The 22306-nt window shown below is 35.9% G+C and overlaps 4 protein-coding genes and 5 non-coding genes across 11 annotated transcripts; 7 read left to right on the top strand and 2 right to left on the bottom strand.

Annotated features, from left to right (window-relative positions):
• Positions 1-1824: 1824 nt before the first annotated feature.
• fkbpl (FKBP prolyl isomerase like) lies at positions 1825-5738 on the top strand. Its single transcript, XM_067372084.1, has 3 exons — positions 1825-1857; positions 2066-2466; positions 4696-5738. The coding sequence occupies exons 2-3, from the start codon at positions 2086-2088 to the stop codon at positions 5443-5445; spliced, it is 1131 nt and encodes a 376-aa protein (XP_067228185.1). The 5' UTR covers positions 1825-1857; positions 2066-2085; the 3' UTR covers positions 5446-5738.
• A 2571-nt stretch (positions 5739-8309) lies between these two features.
• Positions 8310-8383, top strand: trnan-guu (transfer RNA asparagine (anticodon GUU)). The gene has a single exon. It is a non-coding gene; the product is annotated as a tRNA-Asn (tRNA).
• A 498-nt stretch (positions 8384-8881) lies between these two features.
• On the top strand, positions 8882-8955 carry trnan-guu (transfer RNA asparagine (anticodon GUU)). The gene has a single exon. It is a non-coding gene; the product is annotated as a tRNA-Asn (tRNA).
• Positions 8956-10945: 1990 nt separating this feature from the next.
• Positions 10946-11018, top strand: trnaf-gaa (transfer RNA phenylalanine (anticodon GAA)). Its single transcript has one exon. It is a non-coding gene; the product is annotated as a tRNA-Phe (tRNA).
• Positions 11019-11668: 650 nt separating this feature from the next.
• Positions 11669-15292, bottom strand: ebp (EBP cholestenol delta-isomerase). The gene is made up of 5 exons (XM_067371766.1): positions 15140-15292; positions 14685-14991; positions 13517-13553; positions 13298-13428; positions 11669-13162 (listed from the first exon to the last, which is right to left on the bottom strand). The coding sequence occupies exons 1-5, from the start codon at positions 15197-15199 to the stop codon at positions 12939-12941; spliced, it is 759 nt and encodes a 252-aa protein (XP_067227867.1). The 5' UTR covers positions 15200-15292; the 3' UTR covers positions 11669-12938.
• Positions 15293-15594: 302 nt separating this feature from the next.
• On the bottom strand, positions 15595-15666 carry trnah-gug (transfer RNA histidin (anticodon GUG)). Its single transcript has one exon. It is a non-coding gene; the product is annotated as a tRNA-His (tRNA).
• A 398-nt stretch (positions 15667-16064) lies between these two features.
• trnae-uuc (transfer RNA glutamic acid (anticodon UUC)) lies at positions 16065-16136 on the top strand. Its single transcript has one exon. It is a non-coding gene; the product is annotated as a tRNA-Glu (tRNA).
• A 292-nt stretch (positions 16137-16428) lies between these two features.
• ccdc115 (coiled-coil domain containing 115) lies at positions 16429-17926 on the top strand. Its single transcript, XM_067371099.1, has 5 exons — positions 16429-16659; positions 16791-16894; positions 16998-17101; positions 17258-17434; positions 17628-17926. The coding sequence occupies exons 1-5, from the start codon at positions 16543-16545 to the stop codon at positions 17750-17752; spliced, it is 627 nt and encodes a 208-aa protein (XP_067227200.1). The 5' UTR covers positions 16429-16542; the 3' UTR covers positions 17753-17926.
• Positions 17927-18447: 521 nt separating this feature from the next.
• On the top strand, positions 18448-22084 carry si:dkey-109j17.5 (zinc finger BED domain-containing protein 4). 3 transcript variants are annotated; one of them, XM_067371098.1, is made up of 3 exons: positions 18448-18606; positions 18984-19168; positions 19523-22084. In XM_067371098.1, the coding sequence occupies exons 2-3, from the start codon at positions 19019-19021 to the stop codon at positions 21287-21289; spliced, it is 1917 nt and encodes a 638-aa protein (XP_067227199.1). In that variant the 5' UTR covers positions 18448-18606; positions 18984-19018; the 3' UTR covers positions 21290-22084. The 3 variants fall into 3 exon arrangements, with proteins under 3 accessions (XP_067227199.1, XP_067227198.1, XP_067227197.1); XM_067371097.1 differs by lacking the exon at positions 18448-18606 and adding an exon at positions 18635-18837; XM_067371096.1 differs by lacking the exon at positions 18448-18606 and having other exon boundaries at positions 18635-19168; positions 19523-22083.
• The last annotated feature ends 222 nt before the right edge of the window (positions 22085-22306 follow it).

Raw genomic sequence — 22306 nt, 5'->3', positions numbered from 1 at the left:
GTACCTTTCAGTGCCCTTAGATGGCGATATCGCTTCTTTATATCAGAAACAAACTGCTGCTGAAAAAGTTAGCTGCCATGAAAAAATATAATTTGTAATTGCATTACTCATCACAAATGTAGTGGAGTAAAAAGTACATTTACTTGTTCAAAAATGTAATCAAGTAGAGAGTAAAAGTTGCCAGTATCTTTGATACTCAATACAACTACAAAGTAGCCAAAAACATACTTAAGCACAATAATTACATTTACTCCTCTGGTCTTGGGTAAAAAAGAAAAGAAAAATCTTACTTTCTAAAGCCACATCGTTTACCGCACTTTCAAACAAGTTTTGTTCTGAAAAGTATATAGTTTATACTTCCATTCTACAACAGACTGCATATAAAATACTGCACTGTTGATAAAAACTGGCAGCTGTGGTTCCCATAAATTCACCGTTAAAATAAGTCACAATGTTTCAGACATTACAAGTAGGTATTTTGGCACCCGTATATTCTTCATAACCATGTTTTTTATTAACTATAAAGTTAATACACTTGCACTTAATTCACTTAATCTACTTGTAGTACTAAAATTAACTTTGTATCTTAAAATATACTGATTACAACCTTAGGGAAAACAGATCTCAGGATGAATTAAAGTTCATTAAAAAGACCATGAGCAATGTTTAATAAACATGAATAGAAAGAGCACAAAGCATAGAAAGCATGCACATCCAAAAATATCTAAAATACACCTGCATGACCAAAACTTTATATAAAAAATACAAAACAAAGTCAGCACAGTTTCTCCCACAATAAATAAATAAAAAATACTAAGCTCACCAGCAGTGTTGAGTAAGTTACTCTAAAAAAATTAAGTACTAATTACATCTTCAACTGAGTAATTACTCTCTCTAAAATGTATTGCATTACTCATTACAAATTGTTTTTTAAATATATCAGTCTTGACTAGTTAAAAACTACAAGGATAGACATAAAACTGCTCTTTAATTCTTTCAAATAAATAATGTGACATTACATAAATTATTCTTGAACTGACCAAAGTATCTGAAGGAAGAAGGTTACGTTAAAACATACATTTTAACAAACAACAATACGTAACAATAACTTACTTTAAATTAATTAAATTAAAGTATTTACAGTAATTATTACTTATAATGAGTTATACCCAACACTGCTCACCAAATTAGATAATGCGACTTTTTGAGCTGCACAGCTCTAAGACTCTTAAGACTTTTTTTTCATGTGCATGTATTTTATTGTTAAACATAATATTTTCACACTAAATTGTTATATTGTTTCTCTCTCTCTATATATATATATGATAGTATTTTAGAGAAAAATGTATTGTTGTCTCATTTTTTTTTTTTTTTTTTTTCACTTTAAGATAAATGACAGCAACAATGGCACCAAAGAACAACTTCTAGGCCTGGTTTCACAGACAGGGCTTAGATTAAGCCAGGATTAGGCCTTAGTTTAATTAGGACATTTAAGCAGCTTTTATAAATGTGCCTTAGAAAAAAACAACACCAAAAAAACATATTGAGACAAAACAATGGCACTGGCATATTTTAATATTATGTCAGTACAAATTGCTTTCAGATGGCTAAAGCCTTGTCTGTGAAACCTGGGATAAATGTCCTAATTTCAGTTAAGGCATCTTAAACATGCATTTTAATCTGGGACTAGGTTTAAGCCTTCTCTATGAAACCGGGCAAAAAATTTAAATTTTGAGTACAAGTGTAAAGTAGACGTTCATTCCATGCCGCACCTGTAGAGGGCGTTTGAAGACAGACATTCAATGTAAGATATTTGCTGTGGAAGAAGAGAGTCTGACAGCAACAGCCATCACTGAAGTAGGTACAAGAGTACTAAGAGTACTAATGTGTCATTATAAACGTGTTCTTTTTTTAAATACTCGTGCATGTCTGAAGCTATTGATGCGCTTGGTTTAAATTGTGTGCAAAAGACTTCACAAAGCATCACAGTGTTGACAGGTCTCGTGTTAGCAGCCTTTCCCTGTAGTCTGCATTACATTTTCTTTTGTTAATACTGTTTTTGTAGGTCTTTTAGAATTCTTCGTCATGACAACATTCCAAGTGCCTGATCGTTTCCCCGCTGAGACGTCATGGATCTCCGCGTGTCCCGGTGGTCTATGGGAGGTGCGCCGAAGGTGGCTGGGAGAAAGACAACGAGGGGAAGGCACGCCTATGATGGGGTCACTATGTAAGGTCAAGGTGCGGCGAAAGACTGTTACAGGGGAAAACACACTGCATACTGCTGCTCAAGAGCAAGAATCAACAGCCAGCGTTGATTCTAGCGAGCAAGCTACCTCATATCCTCGCTCGCAGGACTCTGTGCTGCAGGTCCAACTGGATGAGTGGTTCTTGTTGCGCATGGGCGAAGGGCAGTGTGACATTATAGAGGGCTGCCTGGAAGGGATGAGAGCTGGAGAGATGTGTGAGGTAAGGGCAAGTCAAAAAGATGGCCTTATTTTAAAATAATTGAACAATATTTTAATGTTAAAGGACATGGATTGTTAAATATATATTCATCCTAAATTATTATATTATTTTATTAAAAAATAACAAAAAATATTATAATCAAATCAAATAATATTTTACATCTGTTGAAAGGTAATGTTTTGTAAGGTAACTTACAGTAAAGCTGGCATTCAAGTTTAAAGTCAACATGAAATCTTTTTTTTTTTTTTTTTTTTTTTTTTACAAAACGTTGCATTGTTTATTAGAAGTGATTTATCTGTGCAGTCATGCACATTATTATTATTTTTTTTTTAATTCACATGCACTCGTAATCTTTAATCAAATGCATTAACTTCCCTTCCCCCTCGCAATGACATCTTTTCTCTTCATGACGTATGCCTTGGTGGAGGGTGGGTCTATATATCCTCCACAAAATGACTGCAAACTGACATTCGGATCTGCGTCCATATTGTTAGCAATGCCCAGCTTCCTACGATCCAATCATTTTGTCCCAAGGACAAAATCATGTCCCACCCTACTTTTTTTTTTACAGAAGCCGTTTCACTCAGATATGTGTTTGGGAAGCATTGATAATGATTTTGCATGGCTGATTCTGATTGCCGATTTTTTTTTTTTTTTTTTTTTTTTATCAAATGGGCCGAATCCGATACTGGTTACCAATTTTTTTTATTTAATTTTTTTTGAATAAGCAAATTTATTTTCTTGTTTATTTAATTAAAAATACATTAAAAAAAGTAATATTGTGAAATATTATTACAATTTAAAATAACTGTTTTCTATTTGAATATATTTGACAAAGTAATTTATTCCTGTGATGCAAAGCTGAATTTTCAGCATCGTTACTCCAGTCTTCAGTGTCACATGATCCTTCAGAAATCATTCTAATATGCTGATCTGCTGCTCAAGAAACATTTAATGTGTACAATTGTACAAAATATTTGTGAACAATATTTTTTTTTTTCAGGATTATTTGATGAATAGAAAGTTCAAAAGAACCGTGTTTATCTGAAATCTAATCTTTTGTAACATTATAAATGTCTTTACTGCCACTTTTGATTGATTTAATGCATCCTTGCTGAATAAAAGTATTAATTTCTTTAATTTCTTTTCAAAAAAAAAAAAAAAAAAATTCTTACTGACCCCAAACTTTTGAACGGTAGTGTATAATGCTACAGAAGCTTTGTATTTCAGATAAATGCTGTTCTTTTGAACTTTCTATTCATCAAGGAATCCTGAAAAAAAAAGTACACAACTGTTTTCAACATTGAAAATAATCATAAATGTTTAATGAGCAGCAAATCAGCATATTAGAATGATTTCTGAAGGATCATGTGACACTGAAGACTGGAGTAACGATGCTGAAAATTCAGCTTTGCATCACAGGAATAAATTACTTTGTCAAATATATTTAAATAGTACACAGTTATTTTAAATTGTAATAATATTTCCCAATATTACTGTTTTTTACTGTATTTTTAATTAAATAAATGTAGCCTTGGTGATAAATGTAGATAAATGTAAATAAATGTAGATAAATGTAAATAAATGTAGCCTCCGCCTTCTAAGTAGACGACCCAATTGCTGATTGCTTAAGTCATTGCGTCACCTCGGCTGTCGTTAGAAGCCCCAGTTTCCCATAGAAACCTGAGACTCGCAATTATGACTACACATGCGCATTGGCTCGTCTAGCCTGAAAAATTAGCTTTTTAAATGCAATTTGAGCACAAGAAACAACATTTATGGGACAGTTCATGTGAGATTTTGTTGCTGATTTGAAATATGTTATTTAATTGTAAGTTCGCCAAGCAGTTTCAGGATTCCTCCATTCAAATAGATAGGACTTGGTCTTGGATGCCCGAAATAGCTGCCCAGAGGCGTTGCAAATATGGCCGCCGAGTGAACAGAATTCGTCTTCAGCATGTCCAGTCTCTGGCCTGTGCTACCGTCCTGATCATAATATTTTCACACAAATTACATTTTTGGAATTGTTTTTTAGAGATCAGCCCAAAAAAAACCAAAAAACACTGTACTGATCGATGGTCGGTCGACCGGTGCATCTCTAGGTATACGTCACAATAGGGAAGAAAAGACTATCGCAACTTCCGTTTTTTGTCAACTTTAATGTATTATGTATATCATGGGAAAATGTGATGTTCTCATATATAAACATTTTTGCTTTTTTTATTGCAGTTCACATTAAGTGCCTGGAATGCAAAGAACTCCAAAGCAGCATGCAGTGATGCTGATGGTACCCAGATTGAAAATACAACAGGGCAGGGATTGTCACAGCAGGCCGACTGCTTTACACTTCAGCTTCACTCTTTGACCCCTGGGCAGGAGTCTTGGCAGATGATGCCTGGAGAGAAGTGGGCTTGGGTGCTGTCTCACAAGCAGAGGGGTGGCCAGCGGTTTGGGAAGGGAGATATTTGGGGTGCGGCAGACTGCTATTGCAGAGCTGTAAAGCTGGCAATAACTTTACAGGGCCAGACAAGAGGAAACCCAGTAGACGAGGCATCTAAAGAAGGTGTGGATGGAGATGATGATGATGTAGCGTTGACATCAAGCTATGATAAAGAAAATGAGCAGGCAGAATGTGCTGATGATTCCTCCATTCCAACTGAGGAGGAGTACAAAAATGTAAAAGCAGAACTTCACTGCAATCTCTCTTTATGCCAACTTAAGTTAGGCCAGCTTGTTAAATCCAGAGACAGCAGTATCAAGGCCACCGAGCTGAACCCAAAGAGCACTAAGGCCTGGTACCGGCTTGGTCAAGCTTGCATGCAGCTGGGCGAACTGGAGGAATCCCGCATGGCCTTTGGAAAGATTCTGGAACTCCAACCTGATTCTGCATCAGCTCGCGCTGCTCTGAAACAAGTGAACTCCAAATTAAAAGACCTAAACAGTAAACTTGGTCAAAGGCTGAGCAAGATGTTTAACTAGGAAATAACTAAAAGTTAGCAATTACAGAAAACAGAATTTAAAAAGTATGTATATTGTGAAACTGATTACTGTAAAGTGCCCAAAAGTTATTATGTTTTTGGTCTTTCCTTGCAGCTTAAGTTCAGTTTTTAAAACTTGAAGTAGGCCATGTTTACTGTATGGGTAGTATATACTATCTTAAATGTTCAATGTTGTAATTTGTCAGTTTAAATCTACATAAACTTGAAAGTTGTGGAAAGTCATAAAGCAACTTAGGACATTTATTGAATGTACTTAGAATGTTTTGTTTATTTTTGTAAAATAAGAGTATACTGCTTTGATGTTTTGTTCTAAACAAATGTTTTTATTCTGGATTTATAACTGCTGTAGAAAATTATCAATTGCCAAGTATTACACATTCTTGCATAAAATGACAATAAACTGTTATTTATAAAAAAACAACATTTTTTTGTATTTTTTTTTAAATTGATGATAGGTTAACAAAATATGAACAATTACCAAACATAAGGAACAGCCCATTTCCCATTTCAAACAAAAAGTGTAATTAAAATGTTTAACCCTTTATGGTACGCATTATGTTCTAACCATTTAATATTTTTTCAAATAAGTTTTTAATTACATTAAATAGCTTCAATTATGCAAATCACAAAAGATTTTTGAAAAAAAGATACTTAGGGAAATGTTGCCATGTGGCAACTGTACCACAATGAAAAATGGTCAAAAAAGTATTTTTTTCTATAAAATTATGATTTTCTTTTATATTTAAATGCACATTTCTTTTCAGAAATTGTTAGATTTATATACTTGGAACTCATGCAAACCAAAAATAAGTAGATCCCCATCATTTAATCCCTATTATTCCCTATTATTTGGCTAACTCATCCTTACTGTCATCACATGGAAGAGCTAACTCTGTACTCTTCCTATTGCCCTTTCCGTCAAATATCGCTATATTCATTTTCTGAAAAGAAGAAATAATTTTATTTATACATAAATACAACTATACTACAAAAAACACTTCAAAATAAATAAATAATAGCAATCATATTGTTGATATCTATAAAAAATCCCAATGGGGAAATGCATTACTGCAATTCCAATATGGTACAGAGTTGCCATATGGCAACATACTTATTTTTCCATAGTGGTACAGCGTTGCCTTGATATTTTCTCAATTTACAGTAAAACTATGTTAGACAAAGTTGATTTGTGAATAAAACTTTCTTTTTACTCATCAAAGATGCTGCAAAAAAAAAAAAAAATCCCCCTTGAGAAGAGATGTTTAGAAATTTGAGCAATTTCTGGAGCACTTCTACATGTGTATTCCATGTGAGGGTGACAGTGGGCAAGATTTTTTTTCAAATGTCATGGGAATTAAAAAACAGCACATCATTGGCAACCTTAAGGCATACCCTTTTAATTCCCATAGTGCAATATATTGTATTTTTTTCCTGAATAACAAGGAAATGAGCAGAAATTAATTGTTGCCATATGGTACTATACTATAGTCTGTAATATAGCTAAGGGAATTTTAGAATATATTATATCTATAAAGTTTTCAGGAAAGATTCAAATTATATTATAATACAAAAATTATACTATATATATATATATATATATATATATATATATATATATATATATATATATATATATATATATATATATATATATATATATATATATATAATTTAAAATCATTTTAATGAGTTAATTGTGTAGCCAATGACTTCACGTTCTTCAGGTGGAGGCGGCCAATCAGACGACGCCTCCCTGCTATGTTCAACTTAGAAATATCTAGATGAGCCTCTAGTGACAATAACTAAACGAATAAAACCAAAAAAGAAGAACTAACGTTACACCGAATTCACGTTTCCAATCTCTACAAAGAATAATTGGAAAGGTAAGAAGGTTCCTGTATCCCAACAAAAAGCAAAAAAACAATTCTTACAGTAATGTTTCTTGATGTTGCTGTGGTGAGTTGTGTGGCGAGAACTATGGGCTAAACTGCGTCACGGAATAACTAAAGAACCATCTACAATGTGAAATATTAGATTGTAAGTGCGGCCCATAAATAATGACCCTTTCCAAACAGGTTTTCCAAACACTAACGTTACCGCCGCCGCCCTTTTCAGACATGTGCTGGCGCCATTTGTTGAGCCAGTGTTGTTTGTTTCGGTTATTACGAGTGTATTACGTTTGGTTTAACAAATATTACTTAATAATGTTCTTAATTAAATTGTGCTGTACATGAAACCATCAATAAAAGAACACCTAATCAAACATCTTATTGGCCTAATCGTTTTTAAATTATAAAACAAGATGTGATCATTTGACACATAAACAAACCAAACTGGAAGACACTATTATATTAATTTCACATACTGTTTGGCAAGAAAACTTCTTCAGATGATACTTGGAAAGTGTATAATATTCAGCTGAGAGTTGCATAAACAGCTTCTATTTTAAGATTGTTTGCAGTTAATCTTAATTCTTAATTTTCCAATTCAAAGTTGACTGATCTACATTTTTAATCTAACTGACTTTACAAAGTTAGGACTAGTCTTGAAGAAAAAAATTAGAAGTTTTAAGACTAGTCTAAGCAGTTTGTGCAAATGGCCACAGTACTCACTGGAGGTATGAGGAGCCGTGGTTATCTGAGTGGAAAATAAAAAATGTTCACTCTCTGTGTTTACAGATACTACCCATAGCTATTTGATCTACTTTTACTGGCAACCCTGCAAGCCCCTGCTAGAAGTGGTATGTATTGAAACAAGTTATGTAATTCAGAATTTCACTGGCTTATATTTCTAGTAAATAAACTGGTTTTACTTGTTGTGGAATCATGTGAGCTGGAGTCATCAGTCTCTGTGGCGCAATCGGTTAGCGCGTTCGGCTGTTAACCGAAAGGTTGGTGGTTCGAGCCCACCCAGGGACGAAAAGCTTTTGTTTTTATGCTTTCGTTTTGAGTAATTAATGTGAATCTCAGTGATTCTGAAAATAATACTAATAATTTTAGTTTATACACATTTTCCCTCAAAGACAGATGGCAAACCCATTGAATACAAAGCCTAATTTACATTTATACTTCATTTGCAGTAAACCGTGCACAATAGTGCACTATAATGTATTGATAGTATATATGTTGGGCAAGAATGAAAATATTCATGTTACAAATGTTGAACTTCACTATGTCACACTATTTCACATCTCATGCATTATTAAAGAGTGACATCTAGTGTCAAGCTCAGAGTGTAATACACATACTACAAAGCAGCTGTCCCATGAGGGACTGAGGACAGGCAATGCCTTTCAGTAAACCTCAGAATTGCTTTTGCAAAATTCATCTTCATAATGTATGATTTATATGTGATTCAGACTTTTAGACAGTAAATGTTTCTTCTTAATGAAACATAGCAGTGGCAGTGACCATCAGGTCTCTGTGGCGCAATCGGTTAGCGCGTTCGGCTGTTAACCGAAAGGTTGGTGGTTCGAGCCCACCCAGGGACGGCTGACTTTTATTTTTATGCTTTACTTTTAAGTGATTGATGTAAATGTTGCATAGACACTCTAAAGGGACAACCTAGTAAGGCATGACATTAATTGAGATTTTTTTTGTTGACATTTTTAAATGCAAACTGAAAGGCCTGCAGTTGGTACTAAGCTTTCTTTTTATGTCTGTCATATATGCACATTTAAAACTGAATTTTTTCAAATGATGCTTTAATGGTTTTGCATTTTTATTTTCAATAATAGATACAGAATAGAGCTCTGCAGTCATGGTGTATTTTTGTTGGCCAACCCAGTCACTTAGTTTCTCTTTGACAAAAACCCAAAAAGATTTTTTGTTTTGTTTTTTGCATTATTGCATAAAATATTTGCATAAAATAATTGCATGAAATAATTGTTCATCATAATAATCTTCACAAATGAACACAATGACAATTTTTATGAATTGAAGCCTAGATGCAATTTGCAGAAGTAAAAAGAAAAAAAAAATTTCCAGTCTTTATTTAAAAACATTTTCTCTAAAAGTTCGAGTAAGAATTGTTTGCAATTGCACAATTATAGACACGAGGCCGTGAAATTTTTTTCTTTTTTTGGTGTGAAACATTTAATGTCCCTGCCTGGCAACCTATGTAGTTCCATTTAGCCACTTGTTAGCAACTTTTACAAGACAAGTCTCGATTTAAAAAAAGAACACATGATACTGATGTATTTTATGAATAAAACGTGAAAACATCTTGAGCTTTTTCAGGCATTTAACAAAAAATCCATTGACTTCAGGACAATGGAACTGGAAGTGCTAAAATGTTAACTAATTTTCAGGTTTTGGCCTATATAGACTGCTGATAAAGCTTCATTTAGTCAAATACATTAATACAAATACACCAATACTTAGTGCAAAAAAAATGTAATATTATCATGCATCTTGCCTGGTTGAATTATGATTTTTAAATAACAAGCATGAAATAAGTTGACAAAATGAACCTAAGCCCTTAGTAAGTCATGATAGGAATTTATAATTCAATGTAGCTCTCTTTTGAGGGCTGCTTCAAACATTATGAAAGAGCGACCCCTTGTGTTAAGACCAGAGTAAAACTATAATGTGTAAGTTCGCCCTTTGCTTCTCCTGTAGAGGGCGATAAAATACTTTTTTGCTCTTCGCTTAAGGGCAGTGTTTCTCAACTGGTGGGTCGCGACTTGAAAGTGAATCGCAAGACCGTTGTTGAAAGAATAAAGTTGTTAACTCTTCCGTCAGACTCTGTTTAAGGAAAGAGTGCCTGAGAAAAACGCGTTGTCCCGATTCGCTATCAAAAAAAAAAAATTATTGTCATTGTTGTAACGAACATGATGATCTTAAAACGTAGTGGCATGGTTTATATGTATGTTTAAATGCATGTACTACGACGGCATGGTTAGTAAGTGGATATTTCCGTAAATCAGGAGGGAGAACTCTTTTGCTGCTATTTATACATGAACAATTACGGAAAACAGAAGCACAACACAAGTTGATAACGGCCAACGGGTGACCCTTTTTTCAGAAACCAATAGATATGAGGGTTTAAGTGAGTAGAAAGCATAAATATTTGTTTCTTTTCAAATAATGTCCATTCAGAAACACAAAGCCCATGGGATGGGGGATGGGGAGTGAATGTCCTGCTTGTTGATGTTGGCAACAGTCCATCTCCCCATAATGAGTTTTAAGGTATGAATTAACAAGAAATACTATAAAAAAAACGAAATGCCGAGTTTACCTTCATCTATAAACTGTCCAAGTTTGAATGACACCCATTTTTAAACCAGAGCTTCTCAACATCCCACCCACAAATGTGTGACATCATCTTAGAGATCAAGTCCTGTTAAAGACAACCATACATGATTTCATAACTAAAATTGTGTTTTGAGAATGAAGACGAATGGTGTGCTTCTGAATAGTATCGATGACTAACAGTCACTGATAAAAAATTATGGCTTCAGTCCAGTAGGGGTCTTCATAGCCGAAATAGCTCAGTTGGGAGAGCGTTAGACTGAAGATCTAAAGGTCCCTGGTTCGATCCCGGGTTTCGGCATTTTGATTCTTAAAACTCTTATTTCATCATTAAGTCTGCAAACTCTTGTGTAATGTTTTTAAATTATTATTATTATTTATAATAAATCTCCACAAAGACCACAAACCTACCACCAGGCAATTGTGTATTGATGGGCATATAATGAAATCAAATATTTTCTAGTATTTAACATTAAAGGGTTAGTTCACCCCAAAATGAAAATTCTGTCATTAATTATCATTCTAAACCTGTAAGGCTTTCGTTCATCTTCGGAACACAAATGAAGAACTTTTTGATGAAATCTGAGAGACCACTCGATTCATATGGATTAGTTTTATAAACTTTTTGAAGCTTCAGAGTGGACGTTGCAAAGGCAGTCAATGGATGGACGGACATCTCTCTGATTTCAACAAAAGTCTGAATTTGTGTTCTGAAGATGAATGAAAGTCTTACAGGTTTTGAATGACATGATGGTGAGTAATTAATGACAATATGCATTTTGGGGTGAAATAACCCTTTAAAGAAAAATTATTCATATAATTATTATGTCATGAAATGCTCATTAAGTCAAACAAGACAGGATTAGAAAAATGTATAAGGTCTTATAAAGAACAGATTAAGCTTACTTTTTGAGCTCAGAGACAGACACAGTTTGATGAAGTGGCTTTTATTTTAAAAACAAATGCACATATTCTAAGAAGATGAAATTTTCCATTGTAGAATAATAAAAAGCTGTGCCCCTTATTTTAGGCTCCCACTCTCATTGTATGTGGCTCTTCAAAAAAATTACCAGCCAGGTGACAATGAATGAGCAGAATTGTATCATGTTGGATCAAAATCTCAGATGTTATCAACTGATAACAATTTACTTATTCATTAGCAACAGAACATAAAGAAAGGCAGATCCTGAGCAGAGAAAATATAGTGCAACAGTACCATAAAAACAGGGATAAATATGACGCAACCCTGCTGGAGCAGTATTATGGGCATTTAATCAACACATTTTCATTAAAGGTACAATATGTAAAATTTTTGCAGTAAAATATCCAAAAACCACTAGGCTAGTGTTATATATTTTGTCCAGCTGATTACTAACAATATGTCTAATGTTTTCAACTACTTGTAAATCATGAGAAAATTCCCATTCTAAACAGTGACACGGGGCAGAGCAGTCGCCTGTCAATGACGTCAGTTACCTTTGTTACCGCCTTTACTGACGTAGAAACCACATGACAACAGTGCCGTGGACAAATGCGGAAGTAGTGGAAGTAGCGTCCAGCAAACCACTAGCTTGCTTCAAGCAGTTCCTTATTTACTTCTTGCACGTTTTATGGTGGATTGTGTTACTTATTTATGGAACATAATTACTGTTTACCATCTCCCGCTGGTTCTGTCGACAAGGACAGCTCCCGTAAACTCATGACCGGAAAAGCGGAAGCGGCGCCGGCGACTGTGTCATAATAAAAGTCCCGCTGCTCGTGCGGCGTGTGTTGATCAATCGCTCCAGCTCCTCGTTCAGCTCCCGCAACACTCGGTCCTGCTCTGCTTCATACTACAGTAACGTTAATAATCGCATACACGAACATGAGTTCTTCCAAACTCCAATCCCTATTCTTTTGCACCGTCCGTTGAAATGGAGACCACATGTCCCAAGTTTCCGCTCTAAAACTTGGTGTCATCAAACTACGCCTTTGTTTTGAATAGGCTTCTAGCGACCTCTAGCGGAAAAAAATATCACAAATTGTACCTTTAATGTAATGAAGATCTCACTGACAGATTACACTAAACAGGCTTTTTCCATTTTCTTCCATGAGCAAATCACCGTTTTATTATAAAAATTACATTATTAAAATATATCTAAACATATTGGATATGTTATCAAGAATTGTGTACAGAATTTTGGTCCTTTTCTTTTCCATATTCCTTCTATTTTCTACCGATCTAGCTTCTTTTAGACTTCCCTTTCGGTGCGGATTTATCAAACATGGATTGACAGGTAGATAGCTGACACCACGAGTCTACTATAAGAATGAAAGGGATAACAATCCACAAAATATTCATAAACACAAAGTAGAACCAGAAATAGATGGGATGACCATATTCGCTGTGAATGTATCCATCTCTGTGCTCAGTGAAGAAGTAGAGGACTGCACCATACAGCTGACCTGCAAGTAATGTAGGACAAAGACTGAACTGTGCCCTCTAACACACACAGTTTCTCGAGTTAACAAGATGTGGAATAATTAACTATAAAATAAATAATTATAATTGCATATGTAGTAGGAGGACACATGTCTTACCTAAAGATACGATGAGCTGCAGGACAAATCTATAAGGACGATTATACAGGAAGGCCAGAACAATCCATATGCTGAAGGGACCCCACAGGCACGCGGTCACTGTCTCCATACTAACGGTGAAATTATCCGCTCTGGAGAGAAGATCCCATAAAATGAGTTTAGATACAATGCATAGATTCATTTTAAATGCATAAACATACAAGCATATGTGTAACTTACATTGCATATCTGCTGTCTCCTTTGGAATATTCTTTCCCTAGAGGATGAAAAGCATTTTCGGTAAATGGTGCCATCAGGTCATGTCAGAAAGATCGTATTTACGAGTTGAACACGTGAACGCCACCACAATATCAGAATTATGAGTGGGAAACTGCAAACTGGATCCAGTATATTCAGCGTCTGGTAAATTTGTTGTAGAATTAATTTTTTTTTCATTAGCTAAGTTGCATGTAAAAATCTATTTTCTATAATTATAAATTCTATAATTATGATAGAATATATAATTCAATTTGCAGCACTTTTTCATAAAATTAATAATTTCTTTATTCATTTTATAGAGTTAGAGCTAAAAATGGCTGATTTTTATTTTGTAGAACCAACACCCAATGTCGTAATTACCTGACATTCATATGCTTTCAGAATTATCGCAAATAGGAGTTTTCTAGTCGGAAATTATACGTGAATGACCTGTCAAGTTGTATTTATTACTAGGAATCTCTGAGATAATTTTGATACACATGTTCCCGACTTGGGCGGGTCATAAACTCTTAACATGGCGGAGGGGATAAAAATTGAAGCTGATACTGGTATTCTTTATTAGTTTTTCCTAACCCGGCTACATTGTCTTGTTAAAATTGTGCATATTTGCATGTATGAATGATCATTTGAAGCATGTTGTATGTTTTATACAAAAATAGCCTGTATTTGACCAAAATCCCAGAATCGTAAGCAAGCGGACTATCTTGATAGCGCAGTGAATGATCATCATGGGACGCTCCATTTTATTAAAAATTAAATATTTTAAAGACATTTTGGCTTTAATAAGATTTTTCCAAGAAATGGGCAAGAATAAACCTGGTATCATCCATGATAACTAATCTTTCCAACAACAGAGCACTTGAAAGTGACAAGCTCGTAATCACGCCTACAAAAGTGGGATGTAGGAAATTTCTTATGGCATGTAAAGACAGCATTAGGACTTTCCAACTCGTAAATACGAACTTCCCAGGAGGACATGAACGCAGCTCATGTTCACGTTTCCTGGACTGTGCATTACAAAAATGTGGTCTTTGTAATTATAATGTTCATAGACATTAAGGGAAAATATCAAAATATTATCTCAAAAACATCCTAATGATAAACTCAATAGACTTTGAACCTCACTCACACAGTTGAGAAAGGAAGCTCTGATCTTCAGGAATGATAGTGTAGTATAAAGAGAACCATCCCTCAATGACCCCGTGGATGAAGCCACACACAGTGAACCAGCACAGAGCTAACCTTCTCCATCCACTAAGTCTGCTCCCAGACACTTTACGCCCAGTCAATGACCAGGTGGCAAGCAGCAGTATCCCAGACACAGAGAACAGGAATATGAGAATCTCTGACATTGAACGGTCATTAGCCACATAGTTGGGAATAGACAGGTTGCGTGGCCAATAGGGATGATTTATAGTTTCTGCTTCATTCAGCATCTGTAAAGGTGGATGAATTAAAGGAAAAAAAAACATTATAAGAAAGAAATAGTAGCATCATAAAAACTTAAGGTGCATGTTTTATCTTGCACAAAGAATCTGTTAATGACATAATGCAATCGATTTGGCTTGATACATCTGTACTTACTTTGTAATGAGTTATGAAATATCCTAGAAATGTGGTGTCTCGCGTTTGATAATATTGCATATAACTGTCCTCTTGGAGCTGGAGAACGCGGCAGTGAACAGTGTTCCTATCTGCCTATGAAACTATATAATCAAATTGCAGATACATCGCGCCACCGAGTCACATCCTACTGTATGCCCATGTGATTTATGCTACCCAATCACCATTAGGCTCTGTGTGAGGAACAACCCCTCGTGATATTTACAAGGCTTGCAGTTGGACGATCTCCTCGGAACATGCATGTCGTCACATGTGATTGCGAATTGTGTGTATGCAGGTGAAATACACATGTTGTGAATGAACGCGTTTTATGTTTTAAATCGCGTTTAGCATTTGTAAATAAATTAAGAAATCAAAATTAAGCTTCAAATAAAGGCAAAAAATCACACTCCTAAGCCGTGATAGGGACTTATCCCTGCCGTGACCCGGATTCGAACCGGGGTTGCTGCGGCCACAACGCAGAGTACTAACCACTATACGATCACGGCGAGCTACCGGAGGTGGTAGTAGCTTGTAGTGGAATAGGGCTTTAATACTTGTACATTAGTATGTTTAGTCAGTTTTATATTTCAGTGGTTTCTTAATTGTATTTTGGTGATATATGAGATTACTACCTTCTTAGCCTGCAATTATTTTTAGTACTAGCCAATTATTTACAAGCATACACAACGCAGCACCCATCTTATGGGTGGCTAGTGAAAATAAAATGAACGTCTGCCATTTAGCTTTAAGTTTAATTATTGACTTTTGAAACGCTAGATACGATATTGAAAGAATTAACACGAATGACGGTCACTGTGATAAGTACACTTTTTAATTAGAAGTTAATATGTATATATAGACATGTTGCCTTTAAATGGTCTCCTGTCGAGACTGTGTGTATATCTCCCATATGGTCTAGCGGTTAGGATTCCTGGTTTTCACCCAGGCGGCCCGGGTTCGACTCCCGGTATGGGAAGTTACATTTTTTTTCTATTTATTTTTTCCCCTCGTATGCACGGTAAAAATTGCCTCTGAATTTTTTTTTTTTTTTTGCAAGCGAGATATTCAAATTTAGATTACACAAAAACACAGTAGGTGAATATTACAACCCAAGCCTCTGGGTAATAATTTGTGTAAATGATATACGTGCTTGAATAGTGTCATAAGAAAGCACAAGCAAAAAAATATGTAAAGTATATATAGTATTCACAGAATTCATACTAACCTACGCAATCCTACGTAACATGTAGAACTGATGCCATGTGACTTGTCACATGACCGGTAAAGGTTCTAAACATCTCTCTGAGAGCGTTCTACACGAATACATGTCTGTTCTTTAGAAGTCATTTATTTTCTATTTTTCAACTCTGTAGTCAAATAAAATGACAGAAATGCGTATTGATCAACATAATCGTTTGGACGCGCAGTTGCTGCTTTTCATGGACCAGCTCGAGGCTCTTGAGGAGAAGCGACACAAACTCAACTCCCTTATAGAAGAGGTGAAATTACACTTGATTATGTTAAACACATTTTCATAAATGGAATCAAGTATGTTCAATTTCGTGTTGTACACAAAACATTTTTATTTGTAATTTATTCTGAATACAATTCCCTTAATTCTGTTACACAGGGATGGTTTTCTATTGCCAAGGCACGTTATTCAATGGGAAATAAGCAAGTCTCCGTTCTGCAGTACGCTAGTGAGATGGAGCCGCTTGTTCACGTTGAAGCCAGGTCCGTATGTCAACACATGCATTTAAATTACATTCACGTGTGCATAAGTCTTAATTATATATATATATATATATATATATCCATGTGCTTGCCTTAATAACAGCTTGTTGGAAGGTGGAACAGCTGAGTTCAAATGTGAGAGAAGAGAGAATAAAACAGAAGAACCGAAAAATAACACAGTAGAAGACATTGGAGCGAAAGAGACGGGTAGGTATGTCTTACTGACATTTAAATGAATGTATTAATTTTGTTTATTAAGAGTCTTTTCACAGTGTTGCATTTTTTTTACCATACCATTTATATTATATATGTAGGGACCTAAAACCATAATGAAGAATTGTACGATTTTATATTTGACAAAAGGTCTTAGGAGGAGAATAAATGCCAAACAAAAGGGAGTTAAAGAGGAGGAACAAGAGACAGACCCTCAAGTAAAAACAAAGGCAGAATCATCCACACCAGAGCACAGCGATCCGTTGAAGTGGTTTGGGATCCTTGTACCACAAAATCTGAAACAAGCTCAGTCTGCTTTTAAAGAGGGTGAGCTCTTTTGTGATGTCTTCTATAAATATGGCTTGCTTATTTAATTTGATCCCTGCACATTTGCTGTGTGGCTTAAATGTGAAATACCATTTCAGCATAATTTATTTGTTTTTAAGGAAATACTATTTCTTGTATTTTGGGTTTAACTGTTAACACTTTATGTAACTAAAGCATGTTTTCTTTCCCACAGTCATCACTCTCTCAGCAGAGATTGCATCCTTACAAAGTGCAATAATCGCTACAAGGAAAGAGATGCAGATGAAGGAGAAACAAGAGAAGACCGAGAAGACTCAACCAGAAATAAAAGAGGAATAACATTGACCTTATTCACTTTCATCTATAATCTTTATTCATCTTTTTTTTGTGAACCATATATAGACTGATAGTTCTTAGAACAATTTCAATATGTTGAATGTTTGACATGTAAAGAGGACCACTGAAATCAATCTTATTGTATAAACAAGTTTTCCTAATAAAAATGATTGATGAACCATGTTATCCTTTGAGCAACAAATTGTAAACGTATATACTTACTACAGATTTTATTAGTTTTCAGTTTTTTATAACCTGCTCTACTTGGTTAAACATTTCATCCTTTTAAATCCAATAACTATAATGACCTCAGTTACTATATATGCAGTTATCACCTATCAGTTTAGTTAGCAATCTACATCAGTAAATACCTGACAGATTATTACATTTCATAGCAAATGCATGGGGTTTTTCTATTTAAAAATGGGAAACGGCTGTAAAAGGTGGTAAATTCATTGGGGTTTCTATCATAGAATGTGATTTAACAATGTCAAGCCATAAACTCTTGCCTGGAAGGAAATGGTTTCTCAAATCCAAGCAAACTATTTAGTAATTGTGTTAAATGTAATTCGTACTTACAAAGAAACTTTTCTTGACATCAAAAATTCCTGCTGAAACCCCCAAAAAGAAAAAGAGACGTGCACGAGCAGTAAGTAAGGCGCGTCCTCGTTTTCGTGTCTGTTTTAGCTACAGCAAGATTACATTTAATCACAGCATGCAATTAGCATATGTACAAAACGAGAAATATATGAGAAATGCCTTTTTTTTTTATTATTATGGTTACTTAATTTGTCATGTATCAAGTTATGGTATCCCTTTCACGAGTAAAATCAAAACAGACAAATAGAGGCGGAATGGTAAGTAGCTAAATAAATAAATAAATTGCCCACTCGCTGTCTACTTCCTGGTGTTCATCTCACAAGAGCTGCTAGCGGATAGCGATGTTTACGGTCGGAGCTGACACTGGGAATAATACATCGTTTGCGCTCTCACGCAGATTTGACGGATGTGTGTTTTGTTTTTATTGAGACGCGTATCCGAGAAGATATTTTCACAATGATAGGATGAAGCGATCAGTGTCAGATCAGGTGAACACGCTATCTCGGTCAGATTACTATCCTTTTATCTGCTGAGACGAGCCTGTTAACATTGCATCCCAAAGCTAGGCTGATATTTCCGAAAACAAAAGAGTATATCAAATTGTTTTCATTTTTATTCGGTGTTATTGTTACAGTATTGTTCATATCGGGGAAGATAACAAGATCACTGATGGCGTCAAAATCTAGGGTCTCCATTCTCGATTACTTCAATATCGTCTGTGAGGGAGAAAATGGCAAAATTGAATCAAACTGCAAAGCTTGTGGCACAAGGATTCAGGCTAAACGGACAGTTACTTCTAACTTTGTTACACATTTAAAGGTAAGGGTTTGTTTTTTGGTATGTAACAGTGTTTTGTATCTATGCAGGACCACTTTTAATATTTACACCATTCAGAGTCCTCACAGTCTTTGACATTAAAAGATTAATTAAAATTGGTAAAAAAAAAAAAAAAAAAAATTACCTTTTTTGTGCAATTTGAAAAAAAAAAAAAAAATCTTAAGTCTGTTTATTAATCAAAAGCCTGTCAGAAGATGTGGAAACCCTTAATATTCTGTTTTTGTGTGTGTGTGTGTGTGTGTGTGTGTGTGTTTACATATATTATGTGTTTACATTATTTTGTATATTTGGTTTCTACATGTATTTCACTTGTATATAATCATGTCACATCCACAGCGCAAACATCAGGCCATGTATGATGAGTTTGTGAGGAAGAAAGATGTGAAAAGGGAGGCAATGCAGAATTGCACTGGCCCACCAAGTGGTCGAGTGATCTCTCAAAGCAGTCCTGGGATGAACAAGTTTGACTACAGTGACCCTCGCCAATCCCTCATCTCAGAAGCCATCGCCAAGATGATCATCCGAGACCTGCAGCCGACACAAATAGTTGAATATGAGGGCTTCCGTGAGCTTCTTCAGCTCCTGGAGCCCCGTTACATACCGGTACCATGCCATTACATACAACAGCAGCTCCTTCCAGCCTATGTCTCCCAAGTTCAACTAGCTGCCAAACAGGCTCTAAAAGGAGCGGAGTCCTGTAGTGTGACCCTTGACCTGTGGAGAAGTAGCTCTGTGGGTAACAGCTGTGGTGCTGGGTATCTTGGAGTGACTTGCCACTTCATAAACGCAGACTGGCACATTAGATCTGCTCTTTTGGCATGCTTACCCCTTACAGACCACAGCAACACTCAGCAAATGCTCAGCGAGTTTGATGAGATCTCTGAATCACATGGCGTGTCTGGAAAAGTGTTCAGAGTCGTCGCTGACCTGTCGCCTTGTGAAAACAGATCTCCTTTTCGTCTTCCTGGGTTCAGTCTCTTTGGAAATGATGAAGAAGATGAGGAAGGGGAGGAAGATTGCAGCGATGAAGAGCCTGGAGCAGGAGAAGCCAAAGAAGCCATTAGTAGCAACGAGAACCGAAAGTCTTTAGATCAGTGTCTTGGTCGAAGTAGGATAGACTGTTTTGCTCGATTACTAGCTCATTGTGTTAAGGAAGGAGTTTGCGCTTCCCCTCAGATATCACTTCCTCTAAACAAAGCAGCCCACCTCTATAACTACGTAATTGCTACAGTGGCTCCTGAAAAACTTGTCCAAGTGTTTGGCTCCAATACCTCAACAAATTGGCAAAGGCCCTCTTCAATGGACAAGTGGAATGCTCAGTTAAAGATATTGCGTCAAATGGTGGAATCAATGGATTTTCTTGAAGACATCGTAGATAGAAATGACCTAGTTCTCGGTAACTTAGAAAAAGCAGTGCTGCGGGAGCTGGTTGAAGTGTTGGAGCCTTTCGAAGAGGCCTCAGACATGGTACAAGGAGACAAGCACGTGTCCATCAGCCTAGCCCTACCCTGTGTGTTGGGTCTCCGCAAGCATCTGGCTGAGGTTGTAACTCACCAGTGCTCTGGGATCGTGATGGGATTGTCTCAAGCTCTGGACCGCAGACTGGCAGGCATTCTTGAGGACCCTCTTTATGTAACAGCCACCACCCTGGACCCACAGTTCAAGCTGTCCTGGAGCAGTGACAGCGACTGGCACAAACAGGTGCTGCTGGAAGAGGTTGGCAAGCATACTCAGCCTTTGAGTCCACTAGAACATCATTCAGAGGCCCAGCCGTCACCGTCCAAGCGCTGCAAGCTGTTTTCTTTCATTAAGCAGCGGCCGACTGCCCAGGCCAAGACAGTGGAGCAGGAGCTGTCTACATATCTCCATGAAGAACCCACAGATGAGGATCCACTACAATACTGGAAACGCAAGTCCATTGATTTCCCATTGCTCTCACAAGTAGCCAAGAAAGTTTTTACCGTGCCAGCAACAACCACATCAGTTGACCAGATATTTAACCTGGTTAGCAAGACTCTCAGGCCAGAACAATGCCGATTTCTGCCAAAAAACTTGGACACTTTGATTTACTTGAAGGCTAACTATAGGATACTTTGGTCATAACTGCAAAGAGAGCTTTACAGAATTTTCTTTGTACTGATATCAAACCAAACACCTCAAATGCAAAATGGGGATTGTGCCTGATATGTATCTCTCAATAAATACTGTAGAATTACCCCAAAGCAAAACAAAATACTTTTGTCAGAAAATATTTCCCTTTTTTAAATAATGTACAAAAGGCTAGACTTAAATGATATAAAATTAACTATTATATAGTGTTAACCTATTATGACTTTACTCATTATCAGATGCTGGTTGCCTTTTTGCAGACTTTTAAAATATTATGTTCTGTGTACTCACTTTCACTCCCCAAAAATGCAACAGGATTAGATAAGTACAGTGCACACTTGATTAATTGATAAATATTTCCATAATTCTCCTTCCATCAGCATGTTATACCCCAGAACCACAGAAAAGCTATTCTTGCAGCCAATTGCTTTCTCAGAACACCTGTAAGAAAAACAATGTTTCATTTCCAGCAAAACATTATTAAATATTTGGTGTATAATAGTTAGCTTTATATTCATTTAAGGAAAGAATTGGTCAAACAGAGTTACAATCTAGCTGACAAGCTTTTTGTGGGGTTTCTTCGGGTACTAAACCAACCCACTAGAAAGCTGCAGGCAGGTTCTGTAATTGGAAATAATTATATTTCAGGAATAATGGAAACTGGAGAACATTGATGGTGGACTGTAGTCTCTCCTTGCTTTGGAGAGAAATCAAGCCTGTGGGATATCAGGAAGAGTTGGTGTGCATTAAAGACCTTTTGTGTGAAAAAGACTTTTACATTTCAGTAAAAAGTGTTTTATCAAACCTGACTTCTTGTCCTGTCATAATTGTGAAATACTTGGTCATGCAATAATATGCCAAAGGTCAAGTAATTATGTCAATCACTTATGTCAATGTGTGTGTGTGTACATTTGTAGTTATAAGTACAGCGCACTTGTGCTAGGTTGTGCGTCTTAACAGCAGAGTTTATGTGTGCTTGTATTCTGGTCATGTGGAGAAGAAAATAGCAAA

Source organism: Chanodichthys erythropterus, chromosome 20 (genome assembly GCF_024489055.1).
Source record: "Chanodichthys erythropterus isolate Z2021 chromosome 20, ASM2448905v1, whole genome shotgun sequence".
NCBI lineage: Eukaryota > Metazoa > Chordata > Actinopteri > Cypriniformes > Xenocyprididae > Chanodichthys > Chanodichthys erythropterus.
This window is presented reverse-complemented; position numbering and strand designations above follow the sequence as displayed.